At 49.5% G+C, this 18,027-nt stretch overlaps 1 protein-coding gene across 1 annotated transcript in view; it reads left to right on the top strand.

Annotated features, from left to right (window-relative positions):
• Positions 1 to 18,027, top strand: part of WDR90 (WD repeat domain 90) — a 1,374,469-nt gene that overhangs the window by 1,146,948 nt on the left and 209,494 nt on the right. Inside the window, exons 37-38 of the mRNA XM_086941318.1 lie at positions 9,647 to 9,769; positions 9,894 to 10,074. Of these exons, the coding sequence (XP_086797444.1) occupies positions 9,647 to 9,769; positions 9,894 to 10,074 (304 nt within the window). The remainder of the gene's footprint in view (positions 1 to 9,646; positions 9,770 to 9,893; positions 10,075 to 18,027) is intronic.

Here is an 18,027-nt window from a genome sequence, read left to right as displayed (position 1 = left end):
GGGAGGGCGAGGTGATTAGGGGGGCAGAGTAGGTGTAAGGGGTTAGCAGAGAGGCAACATTAGCATTAAGTTCAGGGGGTAAGTTCCGGGAGGGTAGGGTAAGAAGGGGGTGTAATGGGATGGGCTAGGTGGTGAGCTTGGGGGGAAGGAGAAGGGTTAGGAGTGGGTTGGGGGAGAGGGGTAGACAAGGACAATAAGTGGGACAGTGTGCTGAAATGATGTTCAAAGATATTGAGGTGGTGTTCAGGGGCTTGAATGAGGATATTTCCAGTTTTGAAGATGGAGATTTCAATTTCACCGGGAAAGTTGAGGGAAGGAGCAGTCGAGAGTTTGAAACCGTAGGGGATATTGTTAGATTTAGTGATTGGGAGATGGCGTAGGAATGTGCTCTTCCATTTGGAGGGGCGTTTAGTGTAGAAAAGGTAGTTGGTTTTTATGGGGGACGTGAGGCTGTGGTAGTTATCCACTATTAGGGTTTCGGGATGCCGTATTAGTATTTTATGTTTAAAAATGTACTTGCCGTTTTTTGAGAGATTGGGAGGGAAGGGAATGGACCAAGAGTTTGGGCCATGTCTGATGAGGAGGGTGCTAAGGCGTGAGAGAGTGAGGTTGGTGCGGAACGCGGGGGTGGAGCTAAGGTGGGACATGATGGACAAACTGGTTGAAGGAGTGGGGGAAGGAGAGAGGGGGAGAGGAAAGGAGATATTAAGGAGGATAACAAGGAGTGAGGTGACAGGGGTTGAAGTAGGATGGGGGAGATTATGTAAGAGGAGAGGGGTGGAGAGAAATATGGTGACGAGGGCGAAACAAAGGAGTAGAAAGAGGGGGTGATAGAAGTCAGAGGAATATAGGAGGGGGATGGGGTTATTGGACGTGTTTTCCTACTAACGGTGCGGCAGGGTGTTTGGGAGATTAAGACGGTCTAGAGAGGCATGCAATAGGGGGAGATCATAAGGGAGAATGACGTATAGAGCCAATGGGAAGGATGCAGAGGAAAGGCACAGTAAGGGTGAGGTTCTGGACTTAGGAGTAAATCGAAAATGTGGAGAAATCACTACAGGTAATGGGAGAAAGGTAACGTCAGATTAGAAAATAGCCAATGTAAGACCATATGTAAGGACAGAGTATTAAAAAAAAATCCAATGTAAGGAACACAAAATAGGCAATGGGATAATGATAAAAAACAGTTAACATATGAAAACATCAAGTACACAGCATTTAAAAAAAAATGTATTGTCCCAAATGATAGTCCTTAGTCTTAGTTGCAAAAAGGCAGTCCAACTTCAGTTACCTTAGAAATAGTTGTTAGGAGTGACTTGTGACCATGACATCCGTGGTAATAAGGAGGCCATCTTGTGAAAACTACCAGTGAAAGTGGAAGAAGAGGGGTACACAAAATGGAGGAGGGTCCGCGGCACAATCAAAAGTGATAGAGGCAGTCCTATCTCCGTTTTTAAAAGGATTGGTATTAGGAGAGTTTAGTGAACATCCTTACTCTGGGGTTAGAGAGGCCTTCGTGGGAAAAACTAGTGGAGGGTAGCCCACATACAAACAGAAGAAAAGCGCTTAATAAGCACTGAGACCGGCACCTCCACGTGCCGGAAGAGAGCAATCCAGCAGAAACAAAGCAGAAGCAAACCGGGGGACGAGGCGGCCACAAAAAGAGCAGGTCAACCTGCCCCTCTGCAGGCCGAAGGGCACAAGGACAAAGGCAGCAGGGAGGGGGACGACAGGAAGTGGAGGGACCCACTCATGAGTCGGCGTCAAAGGGCGGCACGCCAAGGACCCAGGGACAGGGCCAAATCCCAGAGGAGGCAAGGGCGATGGACACCAAGCTCAACTCGTAACCTGCGAGCGTGAGCACGAAAAGGGGGCACAGGCAGGGAGGAGCGGCACATCAGACAGGTGGGCCGAAACTCCGCATGGAAGGAGGCTCCGGGTCCGCTTTTGGGAGGGGGGCTCTAGCGATTGCAAGCGACCCAAGTGTGACCGTAGCAGCAAGAGGCAAGGTTGGCACGTCCTCACCAGCAAAGCGAGCAGGCCACCATCACTCACTCTGTAGAGAACCCTCTGCTGCAACAGACGATCCTACCGAAGGGGCAGCCTGATCGGAGGGCCAATCATGATGCTCAACAGCTCAGGATACCAAACTCTCCGAACCCAGTCCGGAGCCCCAAGGACAGGAATGGTATGGGCAGAAAGGTGTACAAAATACCTGAGCCCCACTCGTGACGAAAAGCGCCTCTGAGCGACAGCCGCCTTGGAAACTCCAGCAGAGTGTTTTCGACAGTGGTGAACAGATCTAACTAAGGCTTTCCCTACTACTTAGAGAGACCTTGGATCACCCCCAGATGGAAATGTCATTCGAGGTCCGCTAGGCGTTTTAATGCCCAAGAATTCAGAAAGCCCACAAGGTGTTTAGCCACCAGAGATATGCCCTAATGATCCAGCTATGTCCAGAGACTATGGGTCTTTTGACAGAGAGCCCGTGGCCCCACCCCGCCCTATTTGTTGCAGTACCACATGGCAGTGGTGTTGTCCGTAAACACCTGCGCTAGCCTTCCCTTGATGGAGGGTAGAAAGGCTTTCAATGCCAGCCAGATCGCCCAGAGCTCCAGGATGTTGATGTAGAGTCCGGATTTACCTGGAGACCAGAGTCCTCTGATCGCCACCTCTCCCAAATGGCCGATCCCAGGGGTGACGCATCTGTCACCACTGTAAGACCTGGTTGGGGGATGGGAGAGGGGCATGCCGCTGACCCCATCACAGTTCTTTAACTACCACTGCAGATCTTTTGCAGTTCCCTCAGAGATCTGGACCATGCTGGAGAGATTCCCCTGATGTTGCACCCACTGGAACTTCAGGTCCCAGTGCAGAGTCGGCATATGCCATCGGTCATGTGTCTCAAGCAAATGCAGGGGGCCTTGAGGTCCAGCAGCCTCCAAGTCAGTCTCAATGAAATTCAGGATAGGCGCTGAAACATCAGTAGCATGGAATGAATATCCTGGACTCGCCCTTGTCCTGAAACTGCACCGTGTCCAGAACATCTCAGAAGAAAGGGAGTGTCTGAGAGGGAGTCAGGTGTGACTGTAGCACATTGATAGTGGACCCCAGCGAGTGCAGAAAGTCTGTCATAGTCTTGAGACGGAAGACAACAACCTGGGGAGAGAGCCTGCCTTTAACAACCAGTCATCAAGATAGGGGAAGCCTGGCCCCCATGTTCTCCGCAGATCAGCTGCAACCACCGTCATTACCTTGGTGAACACCTGAGGGACTCTGGTAAGTCGAAAAGCAAGCACGTCAAACAGAAGGTGCTCATGGCCCACTGTGAACCGCAGTAGCGCCTGTGGACAGGCAGGACCGGAATGTGGAAGTATGTGTCCTGCAAGTCCAAGGCTACCATTCAGTCTCTTGGGTCCAGCGCAGACAGGACTTGAGCGAGCATGAGAATTTTGAACTTATCCTTCTTGAGGAAGAAATTGAGGGGGGCACAGGTCTAGAATAGGACGAAGGCCTTTGTCATTCTTTGGCATGTGAAAGTAGGGGCAATAACTACTTCAGGTGTCAGCACCCTATCTACAGCTCCCTTGGCCAAGAGAGCTTTCACTTCCTGGTGAAGCAAGGAGAAAAGGTCCTCAGTCAGCCTAGTGCAAGTGGGTGGCATGGGTGAGGGGTAGTCACGAAGGGGAGGGAGTAGCCTCTTCGGACAATCTGAAGAACCCAGCGGTCTGATGATATAGACCTCCAGTGGGGAAGATGATGGCGTGTCCTGCCTCCCACTGGGTGTCCTTGATGGTAAGAAGGCAAACCATAGGGGTTTGGATGCTGCAGGGGGTGTGGTGGACTGGCCTGACCTCTGGCTGCCCGACCTACGTTGTCTGTGGGTACTGCATCCTAGGCCACACAGAGGCTGGGAAGTTTGTGCACCGTTGTGGCTGGTAAAGATGCAACTGAAAGCCCGTTCCTTGGCCACGAAAGGAGCAAAAGGCAGACTGGGGTTGGTGAGGGGCCATGGATGGGCCCAAGGACCTGGCTGTAGCTCTGCTATCCATGAAGCTCCAGTGCTGAGTCCACCTTGTCTCCGAAGAGACAGACCCCATGAAAGGGCATGTCCGTAGGTAATGCTTAGACTATCACAGAAAAACAAGTCTCAGCCAGGCATGACCACGTAAGACCATCGACAAAGAAACTGCTCTGCCCAGAAAATTGGCTGTGTCCAGCCAACATCCAATCGTGAACTTTGCTTTATTCAACGGGTAGTCACTTGGAACCATCATTGAAGGCGTGTGCCTCTTGGTCAGTTAGCTGCTTGTAGAGAAAACAATCCATCAAATATACAATAGGATAATGCTTGATTTAGTGTTTTGACAAATCTAGATAGGACTCTCCACAATGAAGAGGGTAAAGAAACCATCAAATGGTCTGTACAATTATTTAGGCCATCTCTACCACAGGTAACTTGTGTATCGAATAGACGATTGCTGTATGTCTGCTGTCTGTGATACACACCAATATATAGAAATGAGCAACCGTGTGATTAAAAAACAGGATGCTGGCACTAATAAATGTAAGCCAGGAATGAAAAAGAAATCACCGAAATGTAGAGCTTTAATTTTAACAACTCGTTGTCATCTTATCAGATCAGCAAGAATAAAATAATATAGTGTAGGCATGGCTATATGTAAAAAGCAGAAGGTAAACATTAAATCTCTGCTGTATGGAGAATCGCTGTCTTATTGCAAAGATACACGCAACTGCAACAAAATGTCAAACTCACTGATGGAGTAATATTAAGGGAATTTATCCATTCACACAATCAGAACCTAATATAGCCAAACCCAGGAGAAATTGGGATCTAGAAACAGTGAAACATGGTATCTACTGGTGTTGCATTGGGAGATGATGCCCCCAAGGGGGGAAAACTCCTCATAACTCACCACTCGGAGCAAAAAACATTGTCTGATTGGTGTAACTAGGAGGAAATGAATGAAATCCTTATCATCTCAAAGATTAAGCATTCCCTATTGCAGCGCACACTGCCAGGGGTAGGAGAAAGAATGTACTCAATGAGGCAATCCGTCGCTCTCGGCAGCCATGAATCGATGCCATGAGCACGCGGATGCACTCAGTCTTCTTTAAATAGCACGTCGCAGGGGGACATGTGTGTGGGGGGAGGGAGAATGAAAATGCAGGTTCTTCCAGCTATGGTAATAATGGTAGATATTAGTACTGTTATCCCCATGTGGAATTACTCATGAGTATGGCCATGTATAAATAATGTATTGGAATGGAAATGGAAAAACTCCGTATACTAGATCAAACAAGGCAGTGTTCGGCCGTGGATCCTGTACAGGGACGCTCTACATCTCTCAAAGTGGCTGAATGCTCAGGGCATCTCCTTGGTCACCCCACACCTAGCGGAATCTTTAAACACCAGGGCATCCCTGACTGTCCTGCCCAAAGTGTTGAAAAAGATAAAGAGAGACTGCACCCAAGTCATCCTATTGGTTCTTGACTGGGTGAGGAAAGTGTGTTACCAGAAACTTTTGGCCATGAACATTTGTCCTCCAGTCCAGCTGCCCCTCCTGGAGGACCTTCTGTTGCAACAGTAGGCCAAGTTTTGCACCCACGCCTGTACAGCCTGCACTTCTATGCATGTAGATTGAGCTATGACAGCTGAGCGCTTTCGAACTCCCACCCAAAGTAGGTAGTGTCATCCTCGCAGCCCGGCGTCTATTTACCAAAACGGTTTATGAAGGATGCTGGGAGAAGTTTGTGTACTGGCATTCTTCCTGTGACATTCCACCCCTGAATGCACAGTTAGCGGATTTTCTTCTCTTTTGTTTGCGTTTAGCCCAGCAAGGTCTTGCTATGGCAACAGTCCAAAGTTCTCATTCGCCCCTTTCGGCCTTCTTGCGCTTACCTGATCAGCCATCCCATTTCAAGTTCCCCATTGTGATGTTTTGTTGAAGGGGCTTACCCACATGCTCCGCCAACACCTTTTGTGATGCCACAGTAGGACCTTAATTTGGTTTTTATCTACCTGATGTACACACCCTTCAACCGGATGCACAGTTGCGTCCTTCGCCTGCTAACTACCATGACTGCCTTTTTCATCACCATAACATCAGCTAGGCGAGTAAGTGAACTCCATGCGTTGTCCATTGTATCATCTCTGCTTTGTTCTTCTCGGAAAAAGTAGTCCTCAGGATGAAAGTGGATTTTCTGCCCAAGATAATCAATCGGTCATGTGTTCCAGTTAGGCCTAGAAGAAAACGTTGCCATTCTACACGAACACTGGTCTTTCCTAAAGTTGCCTTCACTTTTTAACATCGACTTTTGACACACATTTTGCATTCATGACACTTTGGGTTAATTTCCTAGAAACACCAACTTTGCACAAATGAGCCAACTTTGCAAGAATATAGTCATATTGCCTTTACTCTGTTTACAAGGCCTACACATACGTTGTTAAATGTGTTTGTTATTTTCGTCCATATGGCTACACAGCTGTGTGTAGCACAGAAAACAATGGCAGCCTGATTAGAATCTCAGCCCATGGCAATGATGCCTTTTTCTATAAATAAACATCTGTTTCCAGGTGTAGTAGAGGAGACACTTTTGCTGACATCAGGAGGTCTCTACAGGCTGATGCTTTTACCCAGCAGCTGACTAATATCACTGTGAGGGGTGTCCAGCTTGGGACTAAGACAGGGTGCTACATTCTTACCCACCAGGTAATGGGGTTGGATCATCCAGTAACGGGATTCTTGGCAGAACACACACATACACCCTGGACACATAGGTTAGGGTCTGCATAGTAGGAGTACGCCAGTTTGTTATATTATTTCATATGCTAGTATATATATGTGTTGTTTCAGCACAATGGTGGAAATTTTTGTATTGGTCACTGTGCTGATAGATTGGTTCAGTCAACATTGGAAACCTCCCTCTGTGTATTATTTGATTATTTCTCTGAGCACAAGAGAGCACGAGTGAGTGGGCGAAGGTTTCTAGATCTGTCACCATGGTTCCTGAGGGAACAGAGTTGTCATGTTCAGTGGTTGCCAGAGCCATTCGCTCCCTGTCTAGCTTTAGGGGGGCTATGGTGGCACTGTGACCTAGCTAGTCTAAGGGATAACATATTCTGCGGGGATGCATGAAATCTGTCTGGCACATACCAAAGTTTATGTCACCCACAAACACGCAGTTCCTACTGATTAGTGGAAACTACACAACAATGCCTTTCCCCTCCACATAGGGCAATATATCACCTTTCCAGTTTTCTATGCACACCTTCACACATCAAAGGTGGAAGCACAACTCACTGTCTTGACCTAAAGAGGGTGCTCAGTGATTACTGAGAAGATGACCAGCTTGTCGGTTTCTCAGGAGTGAAAAAGGACAAAGTGTTACAAATGGGAACCATCACTTGAATTGTGTTCTGTATCAAGATCTGCTATTGGCTAACCAAGAATTGCGCGCCCATTTCACCAGACCGAAGGCTGCTACTACTGTGCTGGTAGGCAGTGTGCCAGTTCTCAACATCTGCCAGCCTGCTACTTGGGCGTCCCTCAACAAATTCTCAAAGCAGTATTACCTGGATAGCCAAAGTCCGTTCTAGCGGGATTTCCTGTCTTAGCCATTCCGCAGATGCCCACCAGCTGAGGAGGTACGCCTTTGCTATTGTTTACAAGGTAAGGATTCTGTGGCTAGAAATCTTAATCAGAAGAACACGTTACTTACCTTCGGAACTCCTTTTTTGATGGAGACTATCTAACTGCAGATTCCTCACTGCCCCACCTGCCTTCCCGTTCTACGCAATGGACTCATACAGTCTGTTAATAAGATCCCAATCTGTAAGTCTGCACATTGTAACATTCTGATTTAAATGGCAATGCACCTAATGGTGTGGATAGAGATGAGAAAGAAACGGACAGTGCTCGGAGTTGGTGCATATATTTGGTTCCAATATAACATACAGGGTGGGACGGTCCTGGTGAGGAGCTGCACGATGCCAGACAGTGGTTCATGCAGACCTGGATTTTAGAGAATGACTTTTGCTCTCACTTTCAAATTCATAAAGATGTGCGTGCAGATTGGGAATCGCACACTGATCCGTGAGCGTGGATAACGACTGGGAATAGCACCGCTACATTGGGGGTGGGGGTGGGGGGGGTGGGGGGGGGGGGGGGTAGGGTCCCCTCAATGCACAGCGTGATGTCTTTTGATTTACGTCAAAACAGTTTGAGACAAGTTAGTCTGTTTCCATGAATTTAATTCATTCACTTTAAATGTAGTTTATGATCCACATTAATTCAATAAGTAGTGAACTTGGAAAATAAAAATACTACTGAAAACTCCAAATTATATTCCAATGTAGTAGTCCCGATGCATTTCTGGCTGCTGGGAGCCCTTCATCAGGGTAATGTTAACTCCTAAAAAAAATTAAGCAGAAAGGTTGGGGTCACTGAACGACACTGTTCTTACCCTTAACATCAGACACTTCTTGCAAAAATCCAATACAGGTTTAGTTCACAAATAGCAGTGAAAGTCCCGTTGATTAGTAATTTGTGAATTCCAGAAAAAGATATTCCTGTGGTACCATGGTGACTGCTTTGTCATGCAATCCAGAAAAATATTAACGACATGCTCATTAGTTAACACGCTTATGTGGGTTAGCGGGATGACGTTTTCCCGTTATTCAAATGGTGAAAACACAAGTAAAAAATAGCTCTGGAAGGGGGCTTGTAACCCACTCGCATTTCTAAAATGGAATATAAGTTGGAGTTTTCAGTTCTATTTTTCTTTTCCAAGTTCACTACTTATTGAATTAATGTGGATCATAAACTTCATTTAAAGTGGATAAATTCAATTCATCAAAACAGACTAACTTGCCTCAAACTGTTTTAATGCAAATCAACGGACCTCACGCTGTGCATTGAGGGGACAACCACCATTGGGGCGGTGCTATTCCCAGAGGAGCTGCACGATGCCACTTGTCAGTATGCGAGAGAATTGATACAAACGTTTCCGAATCCAGTCTGGCTCCTGAGGAAATTCACAAGGTGAGGAATCTGTGGTTACAAAGTCTCTTCCAGAAAAGACGTCACCGAAGGTAAGTACCCTATTCTTTAAGCACAGAGTTGTCTCCAAACCAGATGTTTCATGGTAAAATTCAGCAAACATTTCAGCCATGGCAAATCCACTTACTCTTCCTAGCCGTTTTCGGGAGTATTCCACAAGATGAAAGACCCTTTCTCCGAAGCTTTCAAATTAGCCATGTGGAAGTCATCAATCACATTCTGTAAACTTGTTTGCTTCGAAACAATTCCAGAAACAATGGCCAGGTGGAAGACTGAGCTCAAAAACCTATTAAGACCATTAGCATTTCTTTATGTCCTTTCTCACTACTATGTCACTGTTTGGTACTCTATTCAAACAGCTTGTGACTAAATAAAGGTCCATTACTTTCTGTTTGGTATACTTTTCCCCTCTTGATGTGGAGTGATGGTCACAGAATTATAACATTTATGGTATTACATTTTGTACTCTGTTTTCCCTCCTCTCTGATGGCATCAGTACAAAATGTGCTTTATGGGCTCCTATCATTCACATTTTGTTTTCTTTTTTTACTTCTCTTCAGGTAAATGATGTGGCGTTCAGTCCTGCTGAATCCCACTGTGCCACATGTGGTGAAGATGGCAGTGTGCGTGTGTGGTCTTTGGCCAGCATGGAGCTTGTGGTACAGTTCCAAGTGCTTAACCAGGTGGGTAAAGACAAGGCTATGGGATTGAGTATAAAGGGTGTGATAACGTGTACTTTAGAGAATTCTACCATTTTCAGAGGTATAAAAGCTAATGTTTACACATTTTTGTCTGTATGTTCACCAGAGCTGCCTCTGTTTGGCATGGAGCCCTGTCTGCTTATCCACCAGCGGCCCTGAGAATCAGCGCATTGTGGCTGGATATAGCGATGGCACTATAAGAGTCTTCAGTGTGTCTCGAACAGAAATGGAACTGAAAATACATCCACACCCCTGCCCAGTCACTGCAATCACGTACTCTGTAGACGGTAAGGTTCCTCTTTGCTGTGCTTGGACTGTAACCACCATTGGCATATTCTAGGCCACTCTTCCGCTATTTTTCCCTACCACTTTATCTTTATAAGAAAAATCTGGGACTTGAAAATCTTTGAGGGAAAGAAGGTGTTACCTCAGAAGTATTCTCCCAGGAGGTCCAAAGCTAAGACTTCTCCTAGAACCTCTTCTTAGTCCCAGTCTTCACTAGAGCCACAGTTAGTGGAGCTGTCCTATCAACCAGCTTTGATGACTCCACTGACTCCGGCACTGACATTGATACCCCCATTGACTCTGCCTTTCTCAGTATTACCACTGGGAATGGATCTGGCATCATTCTTTCAAGCGATGCTGGATTTATTTCAAAAGGCTGGGTTCCCCTCTAGCGTACCACCTGGCCCCATAGGTTAGAATGTTGTTCCATGTAGCTCCCTCTATCAATGCCCAATGTTCTATTGGTGCAGTGTCCTCCAGTGGGTGTTCTTCCAATGCTGCATACCCTTCTGGCTACTATCCAAGCACTGGGAGCGATGCAGAGTTCGACCGCGACAGCGCCACTGTTCACACCTCAAGTTATTCTATCTTAACTCAAGCCACCTCAACCCCAGTCAAAAAAGTAAAATCAAGACTTGAAAGGCAAAGACTCCTTATTGAGGAACAGTACAGAGAGGACATCCCCCATTTTTGCTTGGACCGTATTCGCAACGTATTTGGATCCGACTTGGATCAAGATCAATGCAAAAATAACAGTTGATGGACAGAATGCAGAACCATGTCATACATTCACCCCATTACAGAGATCTGGGCCTAAATCCATCTTTTTTTTGCACTCCGCACCACTCCAGTTCAGACATGGCCATATGCAAATCAGCCTTGACCCTGTGCCTCATGGGAACAGTCCAGCCCGAACTGCCAAGCCTTGTCTTTGCTGGACCGGAATCAAGCATCCTAGGACCGATTTCTGGCTGTCAGCCGTCTTCAGCCAGGATAGCTTGACTCCAGTGGTGTGGAGAGCATGGGGCTCACGTCTGAGCATACCCATCCCACTCGGGGTGACAAATGCAAAACTAACAGTTGATGAACAGAATGCAGAACAATGTCATACATTCACCCCAGTACAGAGATCTGGGCCTAAATCCATCGTTTTTTTGCACTCCACACCACCCCAGTTCAGACATGGCCAAATGCAAATCAGCCTTGACCCTGTGCCTCATGGGAACAGTCCAGCCCGAACTGCCAAGCCATGTCTTTGCTGGACCAGAATCAAGCATCCTAGGACCGGTTTCTGGCTATCAGCCGTCTTCAGCCAGGATAGCTTGACTCCAGTGGTGTGGAGAGCATGGGACTCACGTCTGAGCATACCCATCCCACTCGGGGTGACAAATGCAAAACTAACAGTTGATGAACAGAATGCAGAACAATGTCATACATTCACCCCAGTACAGAGATCTGGGCCTAAATCCATTGTTTTTTTGCACTCCGCACCACTCCAGTTCAGACATGGCCATATGCAAATCAGCCTTGACCGTGTGCCTCATGGGAACAGTCCAGCCCGAACTGCCAAGCCATGTCTTTGCTGGACCGGAATCAAGCATCCTAGGACCGGTTTCTGGCTATCAGCCGTCTTCGGCCAGGATAGCTTGACTCCAGTGGTGTGGAGAGCATTGGACTCACGTCTGAGCATACCCATCTCACTCGGGGTGACAAATGCTAAAAAATAACAGTTGATGGACAGAATGCAGAACAATGTCATACATTCGCCCCAGTTTAGAGATCTGGGCCTAAATCCATCGTTTTTTTGCACTCCACACCACCCCAGTTCAGACATGGCCATATGCAAATCAGCCTTGACCCTGTGCCTCATGGGAACAGTCCAGCCCGAACTGCCAAGCCATGTCTTTGCTGGACCGGAATCAAGCATCCTAGGACCGGTTTCTGGCTATCAGCCGTCTTCAGCCAGGATAGCTTGACTCCAGTGGTGTGGAGAGCATGGGACTCACGTCTGAGCATACCCATCCCACTCGGGGTGACAAATGCAAAACTAACAGTTGATGAACAGAATGCAGAACAATGTCATACATTCACCCCAGTACAGAGATCTGGGCCTAAATCCATCGTTTTTTTGCACTCCGCACCACTCCAGTTCAGACATGGCCATATGCAAATCAGCCTTGACCGTGTGCCTCATGGGAACAGTCCAGCCCGAACTGCCAAGCCATGTCTTTGCTGGACCGGAATCAAGCATCCTAGGACCGGTTTCTGGCTATCAGCCGTCTTCGGCCAGGATAGCTTGACTCCAGTGGTGTGGAGAGCATTGGACTCACGTCTGAGCATACCCATCTCACTCGGGGTGACAAATGCTAAAAAATAACAGTTGATGGACAGAATGCAGAACAATGTCATACATTCGCCCCAGTTTAGAGATCTGGGCCTAAATCCATCGTTTTTTTGCACTCCACACCACCCCAGTTCAGACATGGCCATATGCAAATCAGCCTTGACCCTGTGCCTCATGGGAACAGTCCAGCCCGAACTGCCAAGCCATGTCTTTGCTGGACCGGAATCGAGCATCCTCGGACCGGTTTCTGGCTATCAACCGTCTTCAGCCAGGATAGCTTGACTCCTGTGGTGTGGAGAGCATGGGACTCATGTCTGAGCATACCCATCCCACTCGGGGTGACAAATGCAAAAATAACAGTTGATGGACAGAATGCAGAACAATGTCATACATTCACCCCAGTACAGAGATCTGGGCCTATATCCATCGTTTTTTTTGCACTCCACACCTCCCCAGTTCAGACATGGCCATATGCAAATCCGCCTTGATTCTGTGCCTCATGGGAACAGTCCAGCCCGAACTGCCAAGCCATGTCTTTGCTGGACCGGAATCGAGCATCCTCGGACCGGTTTCTGACTATCAACCGTCTTCAGCCAGGATAGCTTGACTCCAGTGGTGTGGAGAGCATGGGACTCATGTCTGAGCATACCCAACCCACTCGGGGTGACAAATGCAAAAATAACAGTTGATGGACAGAATGCAGAACAATGTCATACATTCACCCCAGTACAGAGATCTGGGCCTAAATCCATTGTTTTTTTGCACTCCACACCACCCCTGTTCAGACATGGCCATATGCAAATCAGCCTTGACCCTGTGCCTCATGGGAACAGTCCAGCCCGAACTGCCAAGCCATGTCTTTGCTGGACCGGAATCAAGCATCCTAGGACTGGTTTCTGGCTATCAGCCGTCTTCAGCCAGGATAGCTTGACTCCAGTGGTGTGGAGAGCATGGGATTCACGTCTGAGCATACCCATCCCACTCGGGGTGACAAATGCAAAAATAACACTTGACGGGCAGAATGCAGAACAATGTCATACATTCACCCCAGTACAGAGATCTGGGCCTAAATCCATTGTGTTTTTTGCACTCCACACCACCCCAGTTCAGACATGGCCATATGCAAATCAGCCTTGACCCTGTGCCTCATGGGAACAGTCCAGCCCGAACTGCCAAGCCATGTCTTTGCTGGACCGGAATCGAGCATCCTCGGACCGGTTTCTGGCTATCAACCGTCTTCAGCCAGGATAGCTTGACTCCAGTGGTGTGGAGAGCATGGGACTCATGTCTGAGCATACCCATCCCACTCGGGGTGACAAATGCAAAAATAACAGTTGATGGACAGAATGCAGAACAATGTCATACATTCACCCCAGTACAGAGATCTGGGCCTAAATCCATTGTTTTTTTGCACTCCACACCACCCCTGTTCAGACATGGCCATATGCAAATCAGCCTTGACCCTGTGCCTCATGGGAACAGTCCAGCCCGAACTGCCAAGCCATGTCTTTGCTGGACCGGAATCAAGCATCCTAGGACTGGTTTCTGGCTATCAGCCGTCTTCAGCCAGGATAGCTTGACTCCAGTGGTGTGGAGAGCATGGGACTCACGTCTGAGCATACCCATTCCACTCGGGGTGACAAATGCAAAAATAACAGTTGACGGGCAGAATGCAGAACAATGTCATACATTCACCCCAGTACAGAGATCTGGGCCTAAATCCATTGTTTGTTTGCACCCAGTTGACTGGTGGTGAGTGCTTGTATTGTCAACGCTCCGTCCATCATCCCCTTTGGTTTTGCTTTGTTCGCCATAAGTTGGCAGGGTATGCTCAGACGTGAGTCCCTTGCTCACTTTGCCACTGGATTCAAGCAAGCCCGGCTGAAGACAGCTGTAATGCCAGAAACCGGTCCTGGGAAGCTTGAGTCCGGTCCAGGGAAGACATGGCTCGGCAGTTCGGGCTGGACTGTTCCCATGAGGCACAGGGTCAGACTGATTTGCATATGGCCATGTCTGAACTGGGGTGGCAGAGTGAGCTAAAGAACGGTGATGGATTAAACCCAGATCAGTTGACTGGGGGTGAGTGCTTGTATTGTCAACGCTCCGTCCATCGTCCCATTTGGTTTTGCTTTGTTTGCCATAAGTTGGCAGGGTATGCTCAGACATGAGTTTCTTGCTCACTTTGCCACTGGATTCGAGCAAGCCCAGCTGAATACGGCTGTAATGCCAGAAACCGGTCCTGGGAAGCTTGATTCCGGTCCAGGGAAGACATGGCTTGGCAGTGAAGGAATCAAATTTTACAAGGCCGGACTATACTTACCAATAGCCCATATATAACATAAAGGAATAATAAGGCAGTCGGCAATGGAGAAGGTCGAATCGTTTATTCAATCAAATACAAGCCCTGTCAGGGGAGCCTCGGTCTACAGGACCCATGGAGGTGCGCAGAAGAGACTGACGAAATACAAGTGGTACAAAGCATATATACGCTTTCACACATTCAGGTTAACACCCTACAAGGAATAACACAAGTTGTCAGTAAGCCAACAGGAAAACCCATATAAGGCACCACTAATTGCTAGTAGCTAAGCTGAAGCTATTCCGGGGGCAGGTCAGTGAGGCGCCCTCTTGTCTATCTAAAACGCGGGGAGTACAGGAACGGGCTCTGTTAGAATGCACGCATCCCACAAGAGGGGCAGGTGCGACCTTGGGTTTCCCTGAGCTGCACACAAAAGATCAGAGAAGCAGACTGAGTGGTTTAGGATGGTTTCGTACCAAGAGCTAACCCATGTGACTTCTGGGAAACAGTACATGAACGAAGGGAAACGAAACAAAGTGGCCCTAGCTATATCAATAGGTCTAAACGGGCCTACATGAATCTATCATTGAGCTAACATATATAGTATAATACTATGCGGTTATTCATACGCATATACGGTTATATGGTACATAGTGGGCCAATCATGAATATATATAATTTTATATCCCAACAGACGGCCCTTTTGGCCTACTATGGCCAATATAACTACATCTCTCTACAAACACCCCTTCAACGATCTGCATGAGGTCTGTTACCTCCTTCTGAATCATTTGTTTCTCTACTTTTTCCCGTCGAGAAAGGGTCAGAGCAGACGTTATCTTATTGGCACAAAAGGTACAACATGCTGGGCCACATTGGAGGCATAAACAGCATGTGAAAATAATCCCAAATTCTCCTGCCAGGACCATGAATATCTTCCAACCCCAAGTAGCTAAGAGGCCCCAGAACCATCCACTGAGGGACCAAGTACCGTTCTCTTCATGTAGCTCGCTAGCTAATCAATGTAATTTTTTAATGGCGAGATGTATGGTAGGGGCCGTATCGGGAATAAAAATGCAACAAGAGCTGCCGATCACGCGGCAAGCTATGCCCCTATCTGCCAGGATGACGTCTAACACCATCCGATTTTGAAGAGAAACAAGCCTCGTAGCCTGAAGCTCAACAGTGAGGTTGGTCAAAATCTCGGTCGTGGTTTGAACCACATTTTCCACAATTCTAGACAAGCGCCTTATATTTCAACTATTAAAAATCGGACCCCAGGGCTTAGCGGGCGATCATGGCGGACGTGGCTGCCTAAGAGCTCCCGCCGGCCCGCCGATTATCCTAGAATTATCCTGGCCCTGAACCCCGAAAAGTGCACCGCGTCCAAGGTGGTGTTGGCGGAGGACACCGGGAATCGTCTGGTGTCGGGGCCGACGCGCCGAGCCCATCTGCGGCGGTGGGGCGAGTAAGTGCAGCGGGCGGCCTGGTGCCCGCCGGACGAGCCGGGACCTCAATTTTGGCGTCCCCGACCGGGGGACCTGACCCAGAGCCGGCGCTGCCGCTCCCTGGCCGCGTTCCGGAGCTGCCTGCTGTCGGCGGCCCACAGCGGAGCGCCCTGCCTACCTTCACATTGCCGGTGGTGGGGGCCTGGGCCGGTGGGGGGCCTCGGAGGGGCTGCGGCCTACCTGGCCTTGTCGGAGCCGGGGCCTCGAGTTTAGCGGCCCCCGCCCCGAGGACATTCACGCAGGTGATCGGACGCTCTGCTGCTGCTGCCCTCCGCCTCCCGGGGGCGCGGCGCCCCCCACCGCTGGCAGGCGCATTACCCTCCGCTGGGACTGGCGGCGGCGCTCCAATGCCGGTGAGAGCTGCATCCTTCATTCTTGTTGCTTAGTGCTGTGGGGGCTGCTGCGAGGAGCTGTGCCAAAGGGGGTTGCTGCGGACATTGGACATTTGACCAGAGATTATCCTCCCGGGGCTTGGCTGGACCTGCAGGTGGTGTAGACGCGGCGAAGGGACCGGAGCGGCAGGCGCGGCCTGGTGGCCCGGGCGCAGCCGGGACCTTGATTTTCGCAGCCTGGGCTGGCCACGATCCGGGGCGGCCTGCTCCTGACGACCTACAGTGGGATCCCCTGCCTTTCCTCACCATATTTGCGGGGGGGTCTGCGACTGGAGGGGGTTGCGGAAGATCGGCGGCCTACCTGGCCTTGGTGAAGCCGGGACCTCTAGCTTGGTGGTCCCCGCCCGGAGTCATCAGCCTGGATCCATTGCCCTGGTGAGTGGACACAGCGGGGCCCCCCGGGAACTGAGGGGTCTAACAGGCGCCGGGCCCGGATAATTGCCCTACCCTGCTCCTATGGTACCTGGGGCGGTGGTTGGAGACCCTGTGGCTTGAACTAGAGTGGCCACATCTGCGCCGTGCCAAGCTGGTGGACTATTGCGAGAAGCGGCCCTTTTACAGGTGCGTGTCACTGCTCTACTGTCTGAGCGGCCGCCATGACGAGGGGCTCGGCCGCCACCAAGACAGGACCCATTGACAAGTTCACTGGTCATGGTGGAGGAGCCGGGGCGGCTGGTGGGGGTCATCCTGCTGGACCTGACAACGCGGCGTTGATGGCAGCCATTACACAGTCACGCGACATGCTGGATGCGAAGATTGGCGCGGTGGGGGCCGATGTGATGCTGCTGCGTCAGGATCTTCGCAATGCCGTCGCCCGCATTACTGAAACTGAGACCAGGGTCACGGCAGTGGAGGGAGATGTTGGTACCCTTAAGAAGAAGATTGCCGACATGGAACAGATCCAACGGGGCCTGGCGCTTCGTGTGGAGGATGCCGAGGGGCGGGCGAGGCGGAACAACCTGCGCTTCGTTGGCTTTCCGGAGGACTGCGAGAATGGGCCTATGGACGCATTTCTGTCCCGGTGGCTGGAGAGCTGGCTACCACCGGACTCCTTGTCGCGATGCTTCATAGTGGAGCGTGCCCACCACGCCCTGACACAGAAGCCGCCGGCCGGGGAGCGGCCTCGCCCGATCATCGCCAGGCTCCTCAACTTCCACGACAGGGACGTCATTCTCCGGGAAGCGCGGCTGAAGGACACCCTGCTATATGACAATCATAAAATAATGATCTTCCCGGACTATACCAAACTGGTCCACCAGCAGAGGCAATCCTTCCTGGCTGCCAAGGCCAAGCTGCGTGGCCTGAAAATTCAGTACTCGCTGCTCTACCCGGCCCTCCTCCGGGTGATCTTCAACTCCAAGACCCTCTTCTTTGATACGCCGGAGGCCGTCTTCAACTGGACCGATGAGACA

Source organism: Lissotriton vulgaris, chromosome 10, assembly GCF_964263255.1.
Source record: "Lissotriton vulgaris chromosome 10, aLisVul1.2, whole genome shotgun sequence".
NCBI lineage: Eukaryota > Metazoa > Chordata > Amphibia > Caudata > Salamandridae > Lissotriton > Lissotriton vulgaris.
This window is presented reverse-complemented; position numbering and strand designations above follow the sequence as displayed.